At 33.7% G+C, this 23,228-nt stretch overlaps 1 protein-coding gene across 1 annotated transcript in view; it reads left to right on the forward strand.

Annotated features, from left to right (window-relative positions):
• Positions 1 to 23,228, forward strand: part of ASPP (Ankyrin-repeat, SH3-domain, and Proline-rich-region containing Protein) — a 1,089,659-nt gene that overhangs the window by 248,097 nt on the left and 818,334 nt on the right. The window contains exon 3 of the mRNA XM_085948756.1: positions 14,238 to 14,382. Coding sequence (XP_085804882.1) covers positions 14,238 to 14,382 — 145 coding nt within the window. The remainder of the gene's footprint in view (positions 1 to 14,237; positions 14,383 to 23,228) is intronic.

A 23,228-nucleotide genomic window follows, 5' to 3' on the forward strand; every position in this document is an offset into this window, starting at 1 on the left:
TATCTAGAGCAGTGAGGTAGAACCATGATTATAGATATTTTACAACAGCCAATAATTTGTAATGTATTATTTTAATTTTCTAAAAACTTGATTCACTTGTGCTCTTAAACAATTTTTTTGTTTTTCATATAGCATAGTTTCCAAATCCGACAATGATGAAAAAACCAATAAATTAAGTAAAATTAGTTGAAGTGAAAAAGGGTACACGAAAGTACACAGTGACCTAAGTAGACCGTGTTTAAGAATTTATACTTTTCCATTACACTCTCTGACGCAAATGAAATATTGTCTATATCCGAAGCGGAATAATTAACACACTCATAGTAAAATAATACGTGCACTCACCCGGGCAGTAAAAGATGTGACTTTAAATTGCAATCGGTTCAACTATTTCTCTAGGATTTGTCTAATAAGTATATAATATTATGTTTCTGAGGTTTTTCAATAAAAACATATAAAATGTAATTTAACTTAAAACTACATCGTGGGGTTACTGCGAAAACTTGTTAAGTTTCGAAATTATGTTATGGAGTAATTGAAATTTGAAGTTTGACATGCCCTCTAAAATCAGGCATACTGGTCGTTTCTTTGTGCTTTATGTGCATATTCTATAATATATCGGATGATATACCAAATACCTAAAAATTGACTTACCAACTTCAGCAACCCATGATATATAAATTAATACTACTTACATAATTTATCTATATTTTGATAATTTGAATTATTTTTGATGATTATAACATCTAATTCAATTGAAATCCCTAGTAGGTTTACATAACGTTAGCTTCCTAATTAATCTTGAAAGAAGTTTTAAATAGAGATGCATTGAATCGAGAGATGAGAGATGTCACGGAGACTTGAAGCTTTCGAGATGTGACTGTATAGGTGCATCCTGAAACTTCTTTGGACTGACCGGATGACAAATGTTGAAGTTTTCAATCGAATGAGGAAGGACCGAGAAGTTCTACGTAGTATCAAAACCAGGAAACCACATTATGAGAGGACAAAAATACAGCATTCCCCAACTTGTCATTCAAGGAAAAATCAATGGGAAGCGTAGCAGAGGACGGCGCCGCATTTCGTGGCTTAACAACCTCCGTGATTAGTACGAGTGCAGATCCACTGAACTGTTCAGTGTAGATAAGATCGCCTTGATGGTGGCCGACCTCCACTAGGGGATGGCACAATAAGAAGAAGATTGGATTTGGAATAACAGTCAGGAATAAGAGTCAATATAAAAGAAAAAAACAAATTGGTTGGGAAGTTAAATAATAATATTAAAATTTACGATAAAAAAATGAAAATTACTTTTCTATCACTGATATATGACCCAAAGACAAAATATAACGATGGAACGGATAAGCGGGACTGAAGGAAGAAAATCTGCGATGAAAAATATCCTTTCAGTAAGCTTGTTTATCTACCGATTCCAAAAGAAATGAAATGATTTTATATCCATTATTTATATAGAATTTGTCACGTTATGTGATTGAAATTTAAATTGAAAAATGTGAAAAATTCGTGTGGCTTCGCACCTACATACCTAATCATAATTATATAAGTCAAAGCTCTGCACAGGTAACAATGAATAACACCATTTATAATAACATACTTTTTTTTAAGGAAGCAAACAGTTACATATCGATTACAAAAATTTAAAATATAATAATGAAAAGTTATTGCAACCAGCAAAGTTTCCATGTATACATTATAATATAGTTAAGCCTAACAAGATAGAGAGTAAGAATAACATAAATATAAAGAAATTACATAAGAAAATTACATGAGAAAAATGAGGAAGAATAATGAATAATTAAATTATATACAAAAAAGTAACATAAAAAATATATATCTATTTATACAAAATTTTGGAGATGGCGCGTTTAAATGAAACAGGTGAATTATTAAAAGGATCAACGGTGGAGAAATACATATTATAATTTTAACAAGTGCTCCGAATAAAAGAGTTTTGTACATAATTAGAACCGCTACGACTGATATGGTACAAAGTTTGGTTTCGCGTAAATCTTGATGGACGATGGAAACACACCCTTTCGAGTAGGTTTGGCGAGTCAACAAAACTATTGATAATTTTAAAAAGAAAATATTGATCAGATATAGAACGTCGACTTTCCAAAGATGATACCATAAAAGTTGCAGTGGTGATATAATAATCACTTAACACCTAGAAAGGGCTACCTACCTGTGATAAATATATTACATTTTTATCACTTTATGTATTCAGGCAGTTAATTATTACAATAAGTTAACCGTCTGAAATGTCAAAAAGTTGTATTTTTTAACAACTCTTGGCTCTGTTAACTTTTAGAGCGAGATAGAGTACATCAATCTTACATATTGAGAATTGGGATGCAATATACGACTGTTTTGAAAAATAATTACGTCCCGCGAGCTGTCACATAGCCAGTGGATAGTCTTTTCTTTTGACCATGTCCGATCCTAATAGGATCATATGGGCCTCCACAGAGTGGAGGTTTGTATTAACAGATTTTATTTTTACGAGAAATGGATGTCAGCCACTTGCTCAACCTATTAGGACCATACTCTGACTCATGCACAAATTAAAAAACAATATGTGAACTTGCCAGACCCAGAATTCGAACCTGGGACCCTCGACACTATAGACCGGCGCTTAATCCACGCGGCCATCGTGGGTGTACTGTGGACAGTGGATAGTAGTAACATAATATTTGTTTTACTACTTGCTGCAATCGCAATGAGATGACTAATAATAATTACAACATAAAAAGAACTTTTTATATACAACGTTTTTAAATTTGCTGTTGAATCATATAAACTTGACTTGACTAGCCTAAACGATCAAAAAAATTTGTACTTGATAGAAATAATACTGAAATGTCATTTTGACATGTCATATTGATTTCCATAGTAACGCACGTATATAATATTAATAATTTTGTTGCTAGGACCCCAGACCCCCTGGCAACCAATAATGGTATCGAAATAACTTTTCATACAAAACAGAATTAACTGAATATGAATTCAATTATATTTAAAGATGGCTAAAAGTATTTAAAAAAATGCATTAGCATCGTGTTCTGATATATTCTAAAAGTTTCAAATGTCTAGTTAAAAATCGATTGCAAGATTTGTACCGGACAAAGAACCACCGGACAAATAAGAATACGAGCTAAGAAAAACGTTGTAAAATTGTAGGGTCTGTTGATATGTTTACGTTTCAATACAAAATTTTGGGGTTCGGGTGGATATGCCAGCACGAACATACCCGAATTTAACCAAAATGTCTACCAACCTAAATTTTCGCCGTTTTCTAATATACCAATTATTTTAACGATTAGTCGATAAACACATTGTGTATGGAATGCCTTCCGTGTTAAAATAACGGAAACATATCCTAAAGTGCTAACAGTTAAGAATATCTGTGCGGTCGAACATAACACTTAATTCCGAAATTTAGATTGAGCTTCGAGAACAAATAATGATTGCGGAGGATACTGAGTGTGTAATAGTATAAATTTAGAAGTAACAAGCATACAGCCTTCATCACTCTGGATCAGGTTTGACCTAGGCTACGTGCAATGGATGTCTCAAGATAATTTAAACCATGCTTGCCTGTTATTTAAACCAACCCGATTCTGATATCCCGGAAGGCTACAGGGTATATACGACGGAGCTACGATGACGGTACGACCTAGGAAAATGCGAGAAAACTTGGGAGTGACGGGGATGTTTGGAAGCGGCGCGTATTATCTGTATAGTCCAATTAAGGAATGGACATGGATAAAAAACTTTCTACCCTATAAAGTTCCATCGTCGGATCATAGAGTATGCATATTTTTTTCTACATTCCTCTTATCTTGTCATGAGAATGATGATAGAGAGTCTATCACAACTACAAATATGGATTCTATAGGGTGATATTTTCATTAAACATTTTCATTAGAATTTAGAACATTGTTTCATAATTTATTTTAGTCACGGAACCCAATTAATATTTTGTACAACAAAACGGAACCCTTAAAATTGGTATTTTAATGAACGTAGATACATACACAATATGTGCAACAAACGCGAAAGAATATTTTCGATATGAACTTTTTCAATTTTAGTTGATTCAGATTCTTGTAGAAAATCTGTATTTGTTGGAAAAGTCTTAAGATTTACACGTGATGACATTAATGCGAGTAGCGAGTACTCATGATTAGTACTAAGCCCGGGTAAAAAAAAACCTTTTTTTCAGACTATGAAAACTTTACATAAGTATTAAATTGTTTATATTTTTCTCTTGGATACACATACTATATCAGCAAAATATGCAATTTTGGATATCCACAAAATTGTTGTTTATCGAAATCTACTCATGCTGCAGTAAATATTAGTTAGCAGTTAAATATTTAATACTTTAACCATCTGAAGCTACCTACCTCACTTCAAATGCAAAATCAGAGCTGAATGGAGATTATCCATGTCTTTAAATATAATTTTAATTTATCATTAGGTACTATAAAGGTCGATTTTTTTTAAAAATAAATTAATAATCTCCACTGCTTCATCCAGCACAGTTTTAAGTATAATTGATTGTCTAGCCACCTAGTCTTCTTCGTTTATCAAAAACACATTATCTTACAAAACCAGCAATCTTCGCGGAATTTATTACTCGTACCTCGTGGAACCTCATTTCAGAAATGGTACTGTAGAGAGTTAATAGTATTAAATTGAACGTGATAATAACTGACCAATTCTCAATACAATTAATCGTACTTAGGGATTGCAACACCGGTATTCCAGTATTTATCAATACCGAAATACCGGGTTTAAAAATCCAAAATACCGGAATTTTCGATATTAAGAAAGCACACTCGTTTATGTTTTTAAAAATGAATTATAATTTATGTGCTGCTAAAATGCAAAACATAGTGAGTGAATCCAACAGAGGTGAAAAAATAATAATACAAATTTCATCAAATATAATATTTATATAAGTAATTGTCGCCATGAATTATCATAATATTATTTCGAAATTGAAAACATCCGTGACAAAAATGTTCAATTATTCTATAATTATTGATGACTGTACAAGCTTACAGAAGCTTTTCCTGCAGCCGGACTTATTTTCACTTGATGAACTTTTGAGGGCTTTAGTTAAAATTATCAATATATTCTAATTATTTGTAAAAAATAACTAGTTCTACAATTATGATCAATACATATTTTTAAATATCAACATAATAAATGTAAGTAGGTATGTAGGTTTTTGCCATAAAATAATATTTTTAAAAGATAAGCACCTACTTCTGTTTTTTTTAATGTTTAATAAATACCGGTATTGACATTTTCATTTGGTATTGCAATCCCTAATCGTAGGTACTGGTATGATAGGGTTTATATTAATACCGATTATTACCTATTATTTTTTACTTGAGAGTTAAAAGTTTTCCCATCAGAATAAATTACGTTTGACGTGCGTTCATAATTATTTAAAAATATTGAAAATTTAATCGCCATCCGAGCAAATCAATATTCAAGTTAAACGAGTATTATAAATTTAATATAGGAATAATATATTTAATAAAAATAATGTTTAAAAATTGGAATGTTGTTTTGCGACCGGAAACGAAATGGAATCCCGTCCTTTTAAATGTACGATCGTCAAATTATTATGAATTTGATTATCCATAAAATCAAAATGTCGTTTCATATTTTTTTACGTTCGGAATTTGTAATGGATTGCATATCAGGATTTTTGTTTAATTATACAATAAAATTATTTATGAATTTATGCATTGAACCATCGACTGTTGCATTAGTCGATGATAAAACCCAATATTTAAGCTCAGTAGCACATTTTTTAAAATAGTTATAAGTTTATAACACTCGGAATGTAGTATTGCCATATGAAAAAAAGTACTAAAAAGTATTTTTTTCTAATTATCGAGTAAATAACATTTACGTACAACATTGCAGCTTTATTCACATAATACGAGGGTGGGTCAATAAGTCCTTAGAAAAGCCGACAGGTGGCGCGACTAGTACTGTAAGCGGTTTGTTTTCATGCAGCGGCACTACCGATTCAGTATGCTGCGAAGTTTCAATCAGATTGGTCGGGTTGTTGTGTGTTTCTCGTACATTTAAAAAAAAAATTGCTTGTGGAAAATGGAAAAATGGAAAATGGAGAAAATTGAGTTTAGAGCTGTTATTAAACATTTTAATATAAAAGGGTTAACAGCAAAGGAAATAAAAAATGAGTTGGATTTAGTTCACGGCATATCTGCTCCTTCACTTGCAACTATTTATAACTGGTTAAATGAATTTAAACGTGGTCGTACATCAACAAAGGATGAACCACGCTCAGGACGTCCTGTAGAGGTGACTACACCAGAAATGATCAATAAAATCCACGATATGGTGTTAAATGACCGAAGATTAAAGTTGAGTGAGATAATTGAGGTTACAGGGATCTCAAAAGGTAGCGTCATTTCTATTTTACATGACAAATTGGGCATGAAAAATATTTCTGCAAGATGGGTGCCGCGTTTGCTCACAGTCGACAATAAACGCAAAAGGGTGGTGGCCTCTAAAGCCCTGTTGTCGCTCATGCAACGCAATCCGGATAAATTTTTTCGTCGCTTTGTGACTGTAGATGAAACATGGATACACCACTATACTCCCGAGACGAAAGAACAGTCAAAGCAGTGGATTGCGAAGGCAAACCATGTCCAAAGAAGGCGAAAACCGTAAAATCAGCTGGTAAGGTTATGGCTACTGTATTTTGGGATGCACGTGAAATTATTTTCGTTGACTATTTGGAAAAAGGAAAAACAATAACAGGGGATTATTATGCATCTTTATTGGACCAGCTAAAAAACAAAATTGAAGAAAAACGGCCTCATTTAAACAGGAAAAAAATCCTCTTTCATCAGGACAATGCCCGTGTTCACACATGTTTACGATCAATGGCTAAAATTGAAGAATTGAAGTACGAATTGGTGGACCACCCACCGTATTCGCCAGATTTAGCCCCCAGTGACTTTTTCCTTTTCCCAAACTTAAAAAAATGGCTAAGTGGACAACGTTTTTTTTCTAATGAAGAAGTCATCGATCGGACAAATGCTTATTTTGAGGACCTTCCGAAAACTTATTTTTCTGACGGTTTAAAAAAAATTGAGAAACGTCTAACCAAGTGTATTGAGCTCCAAGGAGATTATGTTGAGAAATAAAAAAAAAATACAAAAATCAAAACTGTTTTAATGCTTTTTTCTAAGGAATTATTGACCCACCCTCGTACTATCAGCAAATTATATTATAAAATTAAAATTTGAAAATATAATTGCATTGCCACCTATGGACAGATAACATTTTTACATTATGGACTTGGCTGATTTTGAAATCAAGCGACACAAATGGCCTTTTATCCTCGTTATAAGTAGTACTCGCATTTGTATACCTATTAACGAAGAGCGCATGGCTCTTCGTTGTGGGTCTGAAGGGGAAAAAATGAAAAAAATGAAAAAAAAGAAACTGGGAAAAATAGGGGATATTATTACAGTAGTTTCTTCTTCGAATTGACTGAGTCAGCACTGCAGAATATTTTAGTATATAATATTATAGAATATAATAGTAATTAGTAGCATATAGGTATAGCAATTCTACATAAATATTCATCCATACATTACAATAAAAATACGAGGGGCGATTATTATATTATCTACCTAAGCAGAATATGCTTAAATCTTTTGAAAAAAATATCTGTTGTTCTAAAAAGTAGGAAAAAGCAGGCCCTCATCGCCTCATTCAATTCTTATCGATATTTTTTCAAAAAATTGAAGAAGAAATCTATTCTACGGTAGCCAGGTAAAATCTGCAGGATGGGAGGTTTTATTGCTGGAGTCCTCAGTCCTCACCCAGTAAATCCAAGTTATTCTGGTAGCATTGACGCCCATTGTCCTAAGTAGTTACAGCATTCACGGGACAGATCATGGACTAACCTTGGATATGTTAAATATTCACAAATTGTTTTCCGAACTGTATTTGCCGTGAAATGGAGCCCTAAACTACCCAACCCAACTCGATGACCTTTTTAAAGTCACAGGTCCGTAACTAATTGATTCTTCCTTTATTATATACATATGTATCATATTGTTATTATTACAGTTAAATATGTACAAAATTACACAACATGATGAGTGATGAGTCTGATGACTGATGACTGATGAGTGATGCTGATGACTAAACCACCTTTATGAATAAGTATTCAGTTGTAAAAATAAATGGATACCTACATCATTATAACCATGACTGTGCTGATATTCTATAATAGTCACATTTTTGATTCTACGTAAATCGTAGTCAATTAAAGTGTAAGTATGAAAAAAGATGATTAAAGCAAAAAAATCTTTCCTTGATATTGAGATTAAACGTCGGACGTTTTTACCGTTCAACTTTAAATCCGCCAATAAAACAGTTACTGTAATAAATGCATGAGGTATATATTCTTAAGGAGGGTACGCACTAAGGCGAAGCAAGGAAAAATATTTTCACGCCTCTCTCTCTAGTCTCTACGATGAATAATATTTTATCAACATATCAGAGAATTTCATTGTTCTATAAGTTAACTTAGCCATGAAAACAAACAATATTTAAGATTGAGGTTGAAACGGATCAGTGTAATATAATTACTTGCTACCAACTATAATGAACAAATTTAATGAAACATATTTTTTTAATTAAAATTAAATCAAGTATTTGGTACTGTCATTTCCCTCCATTTTCGTAAGTGAAAACACTGTCACTTTGCTTCGTTGTATGGATTTTTCGTCTGGATTCGGGACTTGGAGGTGAACAAATAACACGCCGGAATTGTGTTCGAAACGGCAAGGTATATTTACGTTAATATATTCTAAAGGTTACATTTTTATACAAATTCTTTTCAATTTATGGTTTTGACGGATAGCAAGGTTAACACTGCTTTCTGCGTTGCTGTCAAAAATGCTTCTCCCGCGCTAAAACAAACGACCGCTTACGAGCGGTACAAATGCGGCGTTGCCGTTCGTATTTTTTTGTAAAGGCATTCAGACAATGTTGCCGGTCAGATATTTAACATTATTTAAATATTTTCGCAATCAACCCTTACTATTTGTTGATTTGATATCGATCTGGGCCTCTCCAGATTCACAGAGACATCCTCAAATGGGGGTCATTTGGGAATGTAACAGTACCTACCTATTCAAAATATATTATCAACATAAAGCCGCATTTAGACCAAGCGAGCGAATGTTTGTTCTTCCTCCACTACAGCGAAATTCTTATGCTCGCTCGACAAAAAGCGTTTACATCAAGAGAATTTCGCTGAAGTGGGGGAAAAACAAGCATTCGCTCACTTGGTTTAAATGCGGCTTTAATTCTTCCGCAAATATTTGAAAATAACCCAATTATTAAGTCATTATCATAATATACTTTTTAAAACTAAAAATATTAATACTACAGCATTCCATGAGGCCCAATGACAGTAGTGTATTTTATTAAAAGAAAAAAAACCATCACAGGCAACCAGGCTTTGAGAAAAACATATAAATATATTGTGACCTCAGCGACAATCGAACTCGGGACCACCGGATATAAGGCCAGTACCTTATGCACTAGACTACGAGGGCATACTAATATACTAAGGTTCTCATTTTGCCCATTGTACTAATATTGTTTATTATTATGATAAATAAAACTTTTTTCCGGTCCTTAAAATTGAATTGAAAATATTCCTTTCGGAAACAGATTCAAGAGCATTCATTTTATAATTACTACGCTTTTCTGAATTTACATAAATAGAAGACTGAGTACTTTTTTTACAAACACCTAGGTTACCATCACCACCCATCATGTATGTACATCCGTGGATATGCAAGGCCGCCTTCCATGATGCTATAAACGTTTCTGAAAGAAGTGATTTTAAGTGCTCATTCCGTCCCGAGACGGAGCCGCACGGGACTGATGCTGCAATCATGCAACGTAGTACTTGAAGAAGGAAGTTAAGAAAGAAAAAAAATGGACCTCTGTCTGCTGTCCGCTGACGTTAAGCGCCCTGTATACCACGAGTTGAAATGCATGATACTACAGAGTCGGGCCTATCCCGCTCCTCATACGACGCTGCAAATTTCTCGAATGCGGCAAAGTTGGCCTCGGTTGTCAGATCTGTGTAGCCAATTGGGTCCGTATGAGGGCGGACCCTGGCAAATATCTCCACTCGTTCAGGTTCCATAAGCGGGTAATCCACGTTTTTACATACCTATATCACAGATCGATCGAACCCTGCATCTCCCGGGTTTACGCCCCCATCCGGGGTGGCTTACTTTTTTCAATTTTTTTTTTATTGGTTATAATATATTTTCTCAGGAAGTATTAATTGAGTTAGCATTTATATAGCTTTTCTTAGCTAGTCTTGAGCTAGTCTTGATAATGGTGTTACAACCGAAATAGCTGTCGATAAAACCGTTTTAAAAACCTGTAGAATTTAATATTAATTATATTTTCTTTTCTTGTTCTCAGAAAGTGTTTTTCAAAATTATGTATGTTCAATAATTAGAATGGTACATTCTTAAATCTTGTGAACTATTCGTTGAATAAAAGAAATAGTTAATTATAAATTGTTAGCTAGTTCAAGTAACTTACATCATAAAAAATATTGGAGAAATCCTGGTTAGTAATTGAAGTAATAGGTATCTATCTACTTTGATTTAATAAACAAAAATCGATTGCCAAAGTAGCTTGATTTAGAAGAGCACTGATGAGTGGGTATTAAAAGTGGCCAATAGTTAAAATTTGTCGCAATTAGGATGTCACTGCGTAGCATAGAGGTATTGCGCGGATGGGGCGTAAACCCGGGAGATGCAAGGTTCGATTCCCTGCCGGGGTGGCTTACTTTTTTCAAAAAGATTTTTTCTATTGTGTTTGTGTTGAAAGTGTTTTTCAAAATGATGTATGTTCAATAATTAAAATGGTACATTCTTAAATCTTGTGAATTATTCGTTGAATAAAAGAAAATAAATAGTTAATTATGACAGATTCATTTTTCTAAACCTTGGTGAAGCATCGTTTATCAATGAGAAGGCCGAGAGATTCGCTCTCTAGGTCGCTTCGCTCCACCGCGGACGCTCCGTTACGTATCTAACTGTTAAAAACTAAAACTGAACGATTAAAATAATAATATGTAGACACATTTTCGAAACCACGAGCCGTCGTGGAGATTGTTGGCCGTATTTAATTAACAATAATTCTTTTTGGCTTCCTGTGTTACTTTTAACACCTGTTGGGCTAGGTTCATACAAATTGCTTTGGGTGGGAGTCTGCCGATAAATCAAAATGATAACGCATGATAGACAAAACCAGTTTAAAAAATATTAATATTATATTATGTAGGTAAGTATATGGCGTATCTTACAAAAATAATCTGTACTTAATATGGTAATGGCTGTTTTTTATCAATATTTACAACAGGAAATATATTTTTCAAATTTAATGTTCGATATTGATTTTAACGGCTAGTATTTCATGATGGAAGTAGTTTTAATCCTACATTTAATTTGTGTTAATTATTCATGATTAAATAGTAGTAAAATTACATACTTATTTTTTTAATAAAAATGATTTTAAATGAATAACCAATAGGTAAACAAGAGTTAATAAAATAGCATTCTTTATCGTAATTATACTCCCTAGAAATATTTGTACAGAATGAGACATTTGTTTACAACCATCGCATTCCGAGCGCTGTGTAAGCTACCGATTCCCTCACTAATAACGACTTAATTTCATATCAATATGGCGACCTTTTAGAATTAATTTGAAGCAATGTATTAAGGCTATACCTCAGTTGAGGCATGGTCTAAAAGGTCGTGGCTAGGCGATACGCGGATTGCGGGTCGCGGGTGCAATTGACGCATCCCGAACGAAATATAATTTGTCATATAAATCCAACATGCATCCATTTAATGTTCTGTTTATACATTTTCTTTCTTAACTTTCTTCTTTAATCACTACGGTGCATAGTTGCAGCATCAGTCCCATGCGGCTCCGTCTCGGAACGGAATGAGCATTTAAAATCACTTCTTTAAGACACGTTTAAAGCGTCATAGAAAGCGGCCGTGCATATCCACGGTTGTGCATATATGACGGGTGGTGGTGGGCACTTTAACGTATGTTCTATAAGTAACAATAATAATATATTCATTGACATGTTTTCCTTTTCAAGTAAATAGGTAACGTTTTTAGTCATTTTTAGACGATTTAAGAATTAATACCCCCGTCGCCATCACGAAACAAATTTACGTATTCACACCTCGACGTTCGCTCTCCGACTGCCAGCGAGTCCAAAATTTTGTCGCGCCTATACTCGAAAATTATTTGCCATTTCACTGAGGTATCGTCTTAACAATACCTTGAATCTTCAACAGCGTCGTCGTGGTGTCTCTAATTTATTCAAAAATATTTTCACTGCATCAAAGAAAACTTAATAACCTTATTTAGACACTTATTTAGGTATGGTCCCAATATTAAAGCTCGATTTGATATCAATGAAAAGGATTTCAAGCTATACACATTTATATTTTTATAAAAATCGATGTTTTTTTTAAATAAATATAAAAAATATAAATATTATGAATTAATCAAAAATCTCTTAGGTACAGCATAGAAAACTTAATAAACTAAATTTTAATAATAAATATGACCATAAAATATTATGTAATAATAAGACGGGATCCTTGTAAGTTTATCTTTGACTTTTTTCTTTCTATTTAATGTGTTTGAAGACGGATTGTTTATCTAATTAAAACAAATCACTTTTAAATCGGAATGAAATTTCCTTTCCAGAATTTTCCAGAATTCCATAAATACCCATAGACCAATCAATACATGACTATCCTTTAAAACATTATTTCAATCTTATACAACTCTCGCTACATATTTTTTCCTCCATTCTAACAATATTATTATTATACAGAATAATAAAATAATTAAAATTGAAATCCATTGAAATTATCCATTTCGGATCATATATTATATCCCATAGCTGTCTTAATTGGCCGCTTATCGTATGAAAAACGAAATTAAAAATTCAGATCCTTGGGAGCTAAACCCGAACAATCTATAGACATTGTAAGGAAATTGTATTTGTCATTACGATGCACTATCTTTTCTCATCGTCTGAATCAACATTGATTTATGATCACATTAAATATATTTATTTATAGGTACTTACAATAAAAGAGTATGATTTTAAACATCATTCAAAACCATAAGTCGTTTTTTTAAGATATCCGAGATTATAGAACCTTTGAAAATAATTCACACGATACAATTTAATTATTTTGATGTTTACTTAAAATTATATCTTCTTTCTTTCGACCATGCCCGATCCTAATAGGATCATATGGGTCTCCACAGAATAGAGGTTTTGTATTGACAGATTTTGTTTTTTACGAGAAATGGATGTCAGCCACTTGCTCAACCTATTAGGTCCATACCCTGACAGACACAAATTGAAAAACAATATGTCGTCACTGTTTTGGCAGAAGACACTAATTCGAAAAAATGACATATTGAGTTAGTTATACCAAAATGTTCCTTATTTCAAACTTTACCGTCTGGAAACCTTTTTAATAAATAAACAGTCTTTATTTTAAAGTCATTATTTTTACGATTACTTAATAAACAAAGCAGTTGGAGCAATTTTTCGTGGAGTTAACAAGTAATTTTTGAAAAATGGCAATGCTTTGGGATATGTATTGAATTTTCCGTCTTATTGTATTTTTTGTGGTAGTTTAATATATCGATACCTTATTTTTATAGGGAATCAACTCAAAGTACCTTGTTCTAAAGATTTGCATAAATTCTCATTTCAATGATTTTTAAGTAAATTGTTTAATTTTTATTTAGTTCAATTAATGAATGTAGCAATGAACTTGAAATTTTACAGCTTAACAAATAATCAACCCCGACATTCCTGTTTATAATTAATAAATTTATTAATGATTAATCACAGATAGAGTTATTCAATTTTATTACCGGTTGTATTTTCTTGTCATTTTTTTTTATTAAATAATAAATAAAATACCTTTCTACGTCGAATTTAGAATAATTTACTCCAAATTTATTTCCATTTGGGTGTGATAACAAATGTCAGATTGTAATTAATTGACTTTATTACTTTAAAATATGAATGAATTTGTTTTTGTTTTCAGATGATAATTCGCGTGTGGTGTGACGGAGAAGGAGGCACATTAGTCCCTGTCACTCCGAGCACTACATGCCGTGACGTCATCGACTGCTGTCGCGATCCTGGTGACGAAAAGTGTCACCTCCTCAAAGTGGACAAGGGCAACAAAGGTAAACAAATCTGATTAATTTATCATTTTCTTTACTAATATATATTTTTAAAAAAATTGACAAATAGACGTAATAAGAATAAGTGATCGTTAGTGGAAAATATTCTTAAGTTACAATATATTTATATTTCGACCCACAGCCCTAGTTGTGCGATACAATTTGATGATTCATTGATATAATAATTAAATGAAATCGAAGTAGATTTTTGGGTTTTAACCGTATGTACTTCTTTCTTCGACGTTTCGGCCACGTTGCAGAGGTCATTGTCAAGCACATAAGATTCTTTTGACTTAAGAGTGTGCCGTGCGAGTGCCTACTAGGATGCACCAGGAACCAGCTTCAGCCAAACAGTTGAACAACAGTAAGATTAGAGTGCGAAAAGTTTAAGTTGATGTACGGTGGCTTGAAGAACTATAAACCCCTCCTCTCGCGTTTCAGTATTCATTCCCCTCACCTTGAAAGCATTTGACGCGTCTTATAAGTGCGCGGTATCAGTAATTTAGACGTGTTAATAATAGAAAAAGTTTTGAAAAGTGATAGCAGGAAGATTAAAAGTCATCTTATATCCTACTGTAAAGAAGAAAAACGATAAAATAAGCTCATTTGGCCCTTCAACAACATTGTTGAAAGAGTTGCCGCGATGACAGGTACAAAACATACTTGAAATTTTAATGTTGCCATATAAAATTTATACTAAGTTATTGGGAAAAAATGTATATCATTGTATATGAAATTTGTGAAAATACATAACATATTTAAGGTAGTGGGAAATATTATCTTCCAATCCTGGCAATGCTCTCACAATACTTCGAAATCGAAAACAATGCGAGCGCCGCCGACAAGCCTAACGTTAAAATTTTCGGTCTCTAGTGCCTAACTCTCGTGTAACCGCCCCCCGCCCCCCGCATCCATATCCACAATCAGAATCATATACAATTTACAGTCCACTATAAAAAGCGCCGCCAATGCATTTGGCAATTTTCAAATGGTGTATTACGTCGTCCATGGGGAAAAGGTTGTTAATCTATGCTCTATAGTCTACGTATTCACTGCTTACTCTTAATTTAAACATGATAGTTTCTTTTTCGTTGGTGTTTTGTGTTGGTAGGTACATATTCTTAATGAATGACATTTCGTATTTATTAAGAGACATTAATACACGGATATACATTGTACAGGCTGTGCGAAAAAAACGTAATGAATTAGCACTCAGTGTGTACCTTTAATTACGACAAAAAATTAGAATGGGCTCGCAGTCACGATACTAATGGAACCATTCCGTGAATTCAATTGATGAATAAGATAGTTACCTACGCAGGTAGTCACTCTCAAAAATGTATGTAGCAGTTTTTTGTTAAATCTCCTCTCACGAGGTCAAATCGTTAATTCCTCAGAATGGAGTTACCTTAAGAACTGTGATATTATTCTATTTAGGAGTATTGACGAAGGTTTTGTTATAAATTGAGGGGTGTGGTCGAAAAACTTGATACTAACCCATAAAAGTGTGTTATGGAGATAATCAACATCAAAGTTTGAAAAAAATGTCTTTAATATACTGAGTAAAATTTTGCGACAATCAAAGGTGTATGGGGTTTTTATATAAATAACATACATTCTATTAAATTTTTGTACATTTTTATTACAAATTAGAGTTTTTAATGTGGCTTAAGGTGATACATCAGTGAAACGGCAAATAATTTAAAACTATAGGCGCGACGAAATTTTGGACTCGCTGCCATTCGGAGAGAGAACGTCGAGCTGGGAACACGTCAATTTGTTTCGTGATGGCGACGGGGGTATTAATTCTTAAATCGTGTAAAGATGACTTAAAACGTTACCCATTTACTTTAAAAACAAAACATGTGAATGAATATATTATTATTGTTACTAATAGAACATACGTTAAAGTGCCCACCACCACCCGACGCTTTAAACGTGTATGAAAGAAGTGATTTTAAGTGTTCATTCCATCCCGAGACGGAGCCGCACAGGACTGATGCTGCAGCCATGCACCGTAGTGCTTAAAGAAGAAAGTTAAGAAAGGAAATCTTTTTGTTTTTTGGACTGGTTCTGCTGTCCGCTGACGTTAAGCGCTTTGTGTACCCGCATACTGAGTGTCACGAATTGAAATGGATGATCCTCATACGATGCTGCAAATTTCTCGAATGCCGCAAAGTTGGCCTCGGTTGCTATCAGATCTCCATGACCAATTGGGCCCGTGTGAGAACGGACCCTGGTAAACAGCTCCGCTCGTTCGAGTTCCATAAGCGGGCAATCCCAGAGGATGTGTTCAACATCTTGGTGGTCATGCCCGCAAGTACAATCCGGCCCATCTACTATCAAGCCAAACGAGTGGAATCTGGCGGCGAAGTTGCCATGGCCGGTGAGAAACTGGCTAATCCAGTGCGAAGGTTGGAGTCTTCTAATAAACAGAACATTAAATGGACGCATTTTGGATTTATATGACAAATTATATTTCGTTTGGCATGTGTCATTTGCACCCGCGACCCGCAATCCGCGCATCGCCTAGCCACGATCTTTTTAGACCGTGCCTCAACTGAGGTATAGCCTTAACCAATTTTTCTATATTATATAAAAATGTATGGATTGAGATAGTATTGCAATATTATTATTTTACTGGGAAGGTTTGCTTAATTTATTTATTCTCAGTGATCAATAGTATCATCTAAAAATTCTTTAGTGGTATTATTTTTTTGAAAGTTTTTCGGTTTTTAAACATCCTCATCAAAAATCAAAAATACCTAAAAGTGAAAAACTGAATAATCAACATAAAATACAAGTTGTAAGGACTAGGTATTTGCTTCATCAGTGAATTTATCCAATAAATTCACCAGATTGGATTGTGACTATTTCCTCTACAAAAATCACTTGGGTTTCTTCAATATTTAAGTTTGAATTCTAGTAATGCTCCCAAGAATCTCTAACGGCAGTCATCTTGTTCTGGTTTGTCTTGTTTTTTAACGGTAAAGTAGTTTAATATAGTTTTAATATCAATAGCATGATTTTTTAAATGATACTTTATCAATTATTTATATCTGTACAATAGTCGTATTCATAACCACTGACGCGATGAGCAAAAATTTAAGCCACATTCATGGCAATGACATACCTACCTCCGATCGGTTAATATTTGATTTTCATTTTATATGTATCATTTTTCGAGGTTGTGATAACCAGAGCGTTGGAGCTGACCCTTTTTTGAGTTGCTCCGCTCCGGGGCCTAATACTTGCTCCGGCTCAGCTCCAGGATCTGCTCCGCTTCAGATAAAAAGTTTTAATAAGTATTATATGTATTTATAAAAATAAATAGTTTTAAAATAATCGTCATTTTCATTATTAATTCTATTAAACAAAATTCCGACAGTAAATCGTCTCTCATTATTTGCCTCTTCTGTCAAAAAAGTGAGGTTATTTATCATTCGGCAGTGTTGCCATATTTCAAATAATTCCAGTGTTGCAAAGTGTCAAAATATAGTATTTTCATTGGATTTTAGGACGAAAATTTAATAATAAAAAAAAACATCCAGAGCAGTGGAGCACTACAGATTTTCAGTACTCCGGCTCCGCTCCTGCTCCGGGTAAAATCCCATTGCTCCAGTGCTCCGTGCTCCTGCTAGGAGCTCCGCTCCAACGCTCTGGTGATAACCGCAAATGATATAAGGAAATATAAGGTTGTTTTTTTTTTTACATTGTAATTGTTTTGCTTTTGCATACATGGCGTGTAGGTATTGTATTAGGTACTTAAGATGGTACTTCAGTGAAACGGCAAATAATTTTCAACTATAGGTGCGACGAAATTTTGGACTCGCTGGCAATCGGAGAGCGAACGTCGAGCTGTGAACACGTCAATTTGTATCGTGATGGCGACGGGGGTATTAATTCTTAAATCGTGTAAAAATGACTAAAAAACGTTTCCCATTTACTTGAAAAAGAAAACGTGTGAATGAATATATTATTATTGTTACTAATAGAACAATAGAACATACGTTAAAGTTCGCACCACCACCCGTCATATATGCACAGCTGTGGATATGCACGGCCGCTTTCTATGACGCTTATAAACAGAACATTAAATGGACGCATTTTGGATTTATATGACAAATTATATTTCGTTTGGCATGCGTCATTTGCACCCGCGACCCGCAATCCGCGCATCGCCTAGCCACGATCTCTTTAGACCGTGCCTCAACTGAGTTATAGCCTTAAATAATAAACTGCCTTTCTTGATTTTGCTGACTTGTTGTAAATATACATTAAAAACAAAAATCAGCCCAGAAGCCAGGTCGAGAGAATTTATTTTTATTTTTTAGCTATCCTTCCAAATTTTTCCTACGCCCGTTTTTCCTTTATTTACTTAATTAAAGTAATTTTCTTCCAATCATCTAATTTTCTTTAAAGTGCTGGATGTTTTCTTGCTTTCAACAAAAATAAAGTACAATTTACGAAAAAAACATAACTGGGAAGATAAGATAAATAAATCTAAACGATATCCTTAAATAAAGGACGAATTGCCATCATAATATTATAGTTATACTCGTACCTATAATTTAGATTTAAATAAAATGTTGTGTTCTTGAAATAATCGACATATAAGTAAAGTTAATGTTGATGTTTTTGGTAACATGTAATTCGTACGAACGAAAATGTACCGAAACCATTTACAGAAAAGCAATTAAGACGAATGGAATTTTCATCGATCACTTTTTCCGAATCTGTTATTTTTATGAATTAAAATATTCGTATCAATTTGCGATAAGTACGACAATTAATCAAAATTAATTAACTTTCACATAATTATATAGAAGTAGAAAATTGAGCAATTAATTCTAAATAAATATTTAATAATAATGACTGTGAATCTTGTAAAGGTTTTCGTCGTAAGCGATAGTGCCCATAGAACGCGTCGAGCGGGCGAAGTCGGCGTATTCATAACCATAATGACACGTCTCTTGCCGCGCATTACCCTTCACCTATGTAATAAGCGGCCCAAGCAGCACAAAATAATTATTATTACAGCGAATCTCATAACAAAGCAATAAAAATATTATATTATTTCGGGGCTTGCAATTAATATTTACGAGGACATTATTCAACCAGCGAAATATAGGACATGCAATAAAATTAAACAATGAGTTCTCTGTTCTAAATAATGACTTTTCGCCCGTCGATCGACGACGCCGTCCAGAGCGTGATTTTGCTCGCTGTGTTCAATGAATGGACTCCATTGTATTTTCTTTCATTCGTATCGCCGAGAAGCGGTGATTCGCGAAAAAACGATGATTCATGCGGCGGGCGCGTATAATGCGTCGTGAAATCCAGTGGGCGCTGGCGTATTTGATTACGTTGTATTTTCATTGATTTACGCGCCACTTGTGAAATTTTGCGCGAGAGCCACACTTGCTGCGTTAAGTGGGTTTTACTCCTAAGGGCCCTTTTCTGCAACAAAATATTTAGACATTTTAAATTAATTATACATACCTACTTAGTACCGTTTTCTTATATTATTTGTGTAACCACTGCACATAACTGGGAAGATCGTGTGCACTGTACACGTTATATTCTTGTTATATGTTAAGTTAAGATTAGTTTACAAAAATACAGTAGTGAGCTTTATTTTCATTCGTAAATTGTGATTTCATGGATTTAACTCCACAAATACTATTTTGCCTCTATAATGTAGAGAAAAAAAACAAGAACAAAACTACATTCATAACTCAAAATCGTCAAAATGTCGCATGTGCCCTTTTGCTTTTGGAACAACGATTTTTACTTATTTTTATTAGAGAATCCACACTTGAATAATTGCTTTATTACCTACAGCACGTTTGACGTTTTACGTTGAAATATTTAAGGTTAAGTTATACAAAATATAAAAAGGTTCCGTGACTTAAATTAATTGAGAAACTCTGATCTAAAGCAATGAAAAATAATGTTGAGGACATTGTACTCATATAAAGACAGTTATTAATTGACTTATTTTTCTTTTGTCGGAAAGCCAGACGTAGAAATAATTAATGTTTATTTTTTATTTCAAGTCAAAGATGAAGAAAGGGCAATTTTTCGTTCAAACAAGCCTCACTGCATTCAAATCTATACAGCCTGAACCTGCATTGAATTGAGATTTTTTTGGACGTGATCAGAAATATTGTATTGCTAGGCTTTCTTTATACGAGGCACCACTGGCATGCAAATCAGTAAAGTTTATTGAAAAAAAAATGGAAATGTTCAGTGACGTGGTAAATAATAATGGAATAAGTTTTAATTATATTTTTTGATGGAGTGCGTATCAAGTTGATAAAAATACAAATGTAATATATTTTATTGTACAGGGGAAAGTTTTCTTTATCTTGCCTAATCTATAGACGTAGTCAGATGAGAACGAAATATAAATTAAATATTAGGTAGGTAGCAGTGTTGCCAGATGTCCCGATTTTGCAGGACGTCGCAAAATAGATTGTCCCGCGCATGACAGCTAAATTCACGATTATTCAAAAATACAAATATCTTCTTCTTTTTATTGTGCCATCCCCTAGCGGAGGTCGGCCACCATCAAGACGATCTTAGCTTTATCGTCTGTTATCTGGAACAGTTCAGTGGAGCTGCACTCGTACCAATCACGGAGGTTCTTAAGCCACGAAATGCGGCGCCGTCCTCTGCTACGCTTATCATTGATCTTTCCTTGAATGAAAAATTGGGGAATGCTGTAATTTTGTCTAGAGTTGGGTTTCGGGAAACTCCCGACGGTAATTCTCGAGAAATTTTAGAAATTTTCAATCCCGAATCTCGAGAATTGATATTTTTATGATTTCGGGATTTTTTTATTATCAAATATTAATTGAAAAAACGATTTTTCTATATGAAAAAAGTTGACAGAAAACATAAAACATAAAAGGTTGAAAGACTGATCGGGGCGAACACAATTAAGCCAACTTCGACTCAAAATGAGCGCAATTTTTCAACATCAGGGAATTTTGTGTCTCAAAAACGTACGCGATTGTCAGACGCAGCGATTGACAGTCTGTGTTTTTTGAAATTCTATTTTAATAATAGTAATGTTTTGAATTATTTTTGTTTTCTTACTTCTATTTATTTATCTTCTTACATAAATAAAAAAAATCATGTTTTTTTTGGAATTTGTCTGTTTTTACACTGAGGACACTAGGATTTTTTACAGGTTTTTTTTTTTTAATTTCCCGATATCTCGAGAACTCTTTTCTGGAAATCCCGAATCTCGAGAATTCAAAATTTCATCATTTCGGGAAATCCCGAATCTCGAGATTGAGATTTTCTCGGGAAATACCCAACTCTACTTTTGTCCTCTCATAATGTGTCCGAGGTAATATAGTTTCCTGGTTTGATACTACTTAGAACTTTTCGGTCCCCGTTTATAAATATCACGTTTACGTTAAAGCGAATCTTTTACCTACCAGAGGCACCTAACGGAAAAATACGAAGCTTTCAATTTGAGATATATTTGGTCATATGTATTATTAAACTTTAGTTTATTAAGTTTTCTATATTGTGTAAGGGATTTTTTAATATTTCATAGTTTTAATATTTTGAAAAGACTGATGGTGTTTTGGATCGCTTGACACATGTTTGTCCAGCGGGTTCACGCAAAAACATTGCTGCTGTACAAGAAAATGTGACTGAAGAACCAGAAATGTCGGTTCCAAGAAGATCGCAGCAACTTGGGCTGCCATATGGCTCTTTATGGAACTTTGCATAAAGACCTTCACTTTCACCTATAAATTGCAATACCGAATGAAAATACCAATATAGATATTTCAGTGTTTCCTATTGAATGCCAGTATTAATACCTATATTCGTAAATAATTGTGAAAAAATTATCTACCAATAATATATCTCTATAAATCTCTTTTAAATATTAATATTTTATAGCATGTGTCATTGCTGGTCACGAAGAACAATAAAAGGCCACGGAAGTAAACCAGACATCGCGTTACCCGACAAAAAAATTACAGTCCTGTTAAGCCTTTTATGTTAATTAATACATTTTGTTTCCAATTTCAATACCGAATAAATCGGTATTGTCTGATTTTTAAAACCGGTATTTCGATATCGAAAAATACTGGGATACCGGTTTTGAAATGCCGGTATTACAATCCCTACCTCCACTCGTATAAGATCCAGGCCCCTAAGATCTATCCATTTAATTCACTTACCTCTCTTATACAGCTGGTTAGATCTTAATTTAAGTCTGTTTTATTTGATATTTTCATATACAAAGGTAATATTGTCCATGGTAAAACTTTTAGCTATCTAGATCACGGATCGGCAACGCGGCGCCCGCGGGCGCCAGTGCGCCCTCGGAGAATATTTGATTAGCCCTCACGATCATTTAATACACAAATCATTATCACATTTCCAAAATCTTAAACATATTATTGAGAATTTGGGGAAGAAAACTCTATTTGTACATCATTTATATACAGATTATAGAACGGTTTTCTTCTAGATTTGAGGAATTTGTGTTTTTAGAATAGTAGTGAGATTTTTTATAAATCCATTTAATATTACCGAAAATCATATACCTAGTATGATTTCAACATAGATATTTTGAAATTAGTAATACTGAAGACCGAGAATTGGAAATAATAATATTATATATATAATGATACTATATTAAAAGTACATTCTCTCTTCTTGGTCGTGCACTCATGGCTGAGAATTGTCACCACATTTCAATTTTGACATCCTTTGAGCGACCAAGACTTTCCATCCTTCTCGATCTTCCGCTTCTCTTAGGGCAGAATGGATGGTGCCCCCCCAGTCAGCTCTTTCACTTGGTCGCTCCATCGCGC

The sequence above is a fragment of the Rhyacophila brunnea genome, unplaced genomic scaffold (assembly GCF_057557595.1).
Source record: "Rhyacophila brunnea isolate RB1 unplaced genomic scaffold, BYU_Rbru_1.0 scaffold_21, whole genome shotgun sequence".
NCBI classification, from domain to species: domain Eukaryota; kingdom Metazoa; phylum Arthropoda; class Insecta; order Trichoptera; family Rhyacophilidae; genus Rhyacophila; species Rhyacophila brunnea.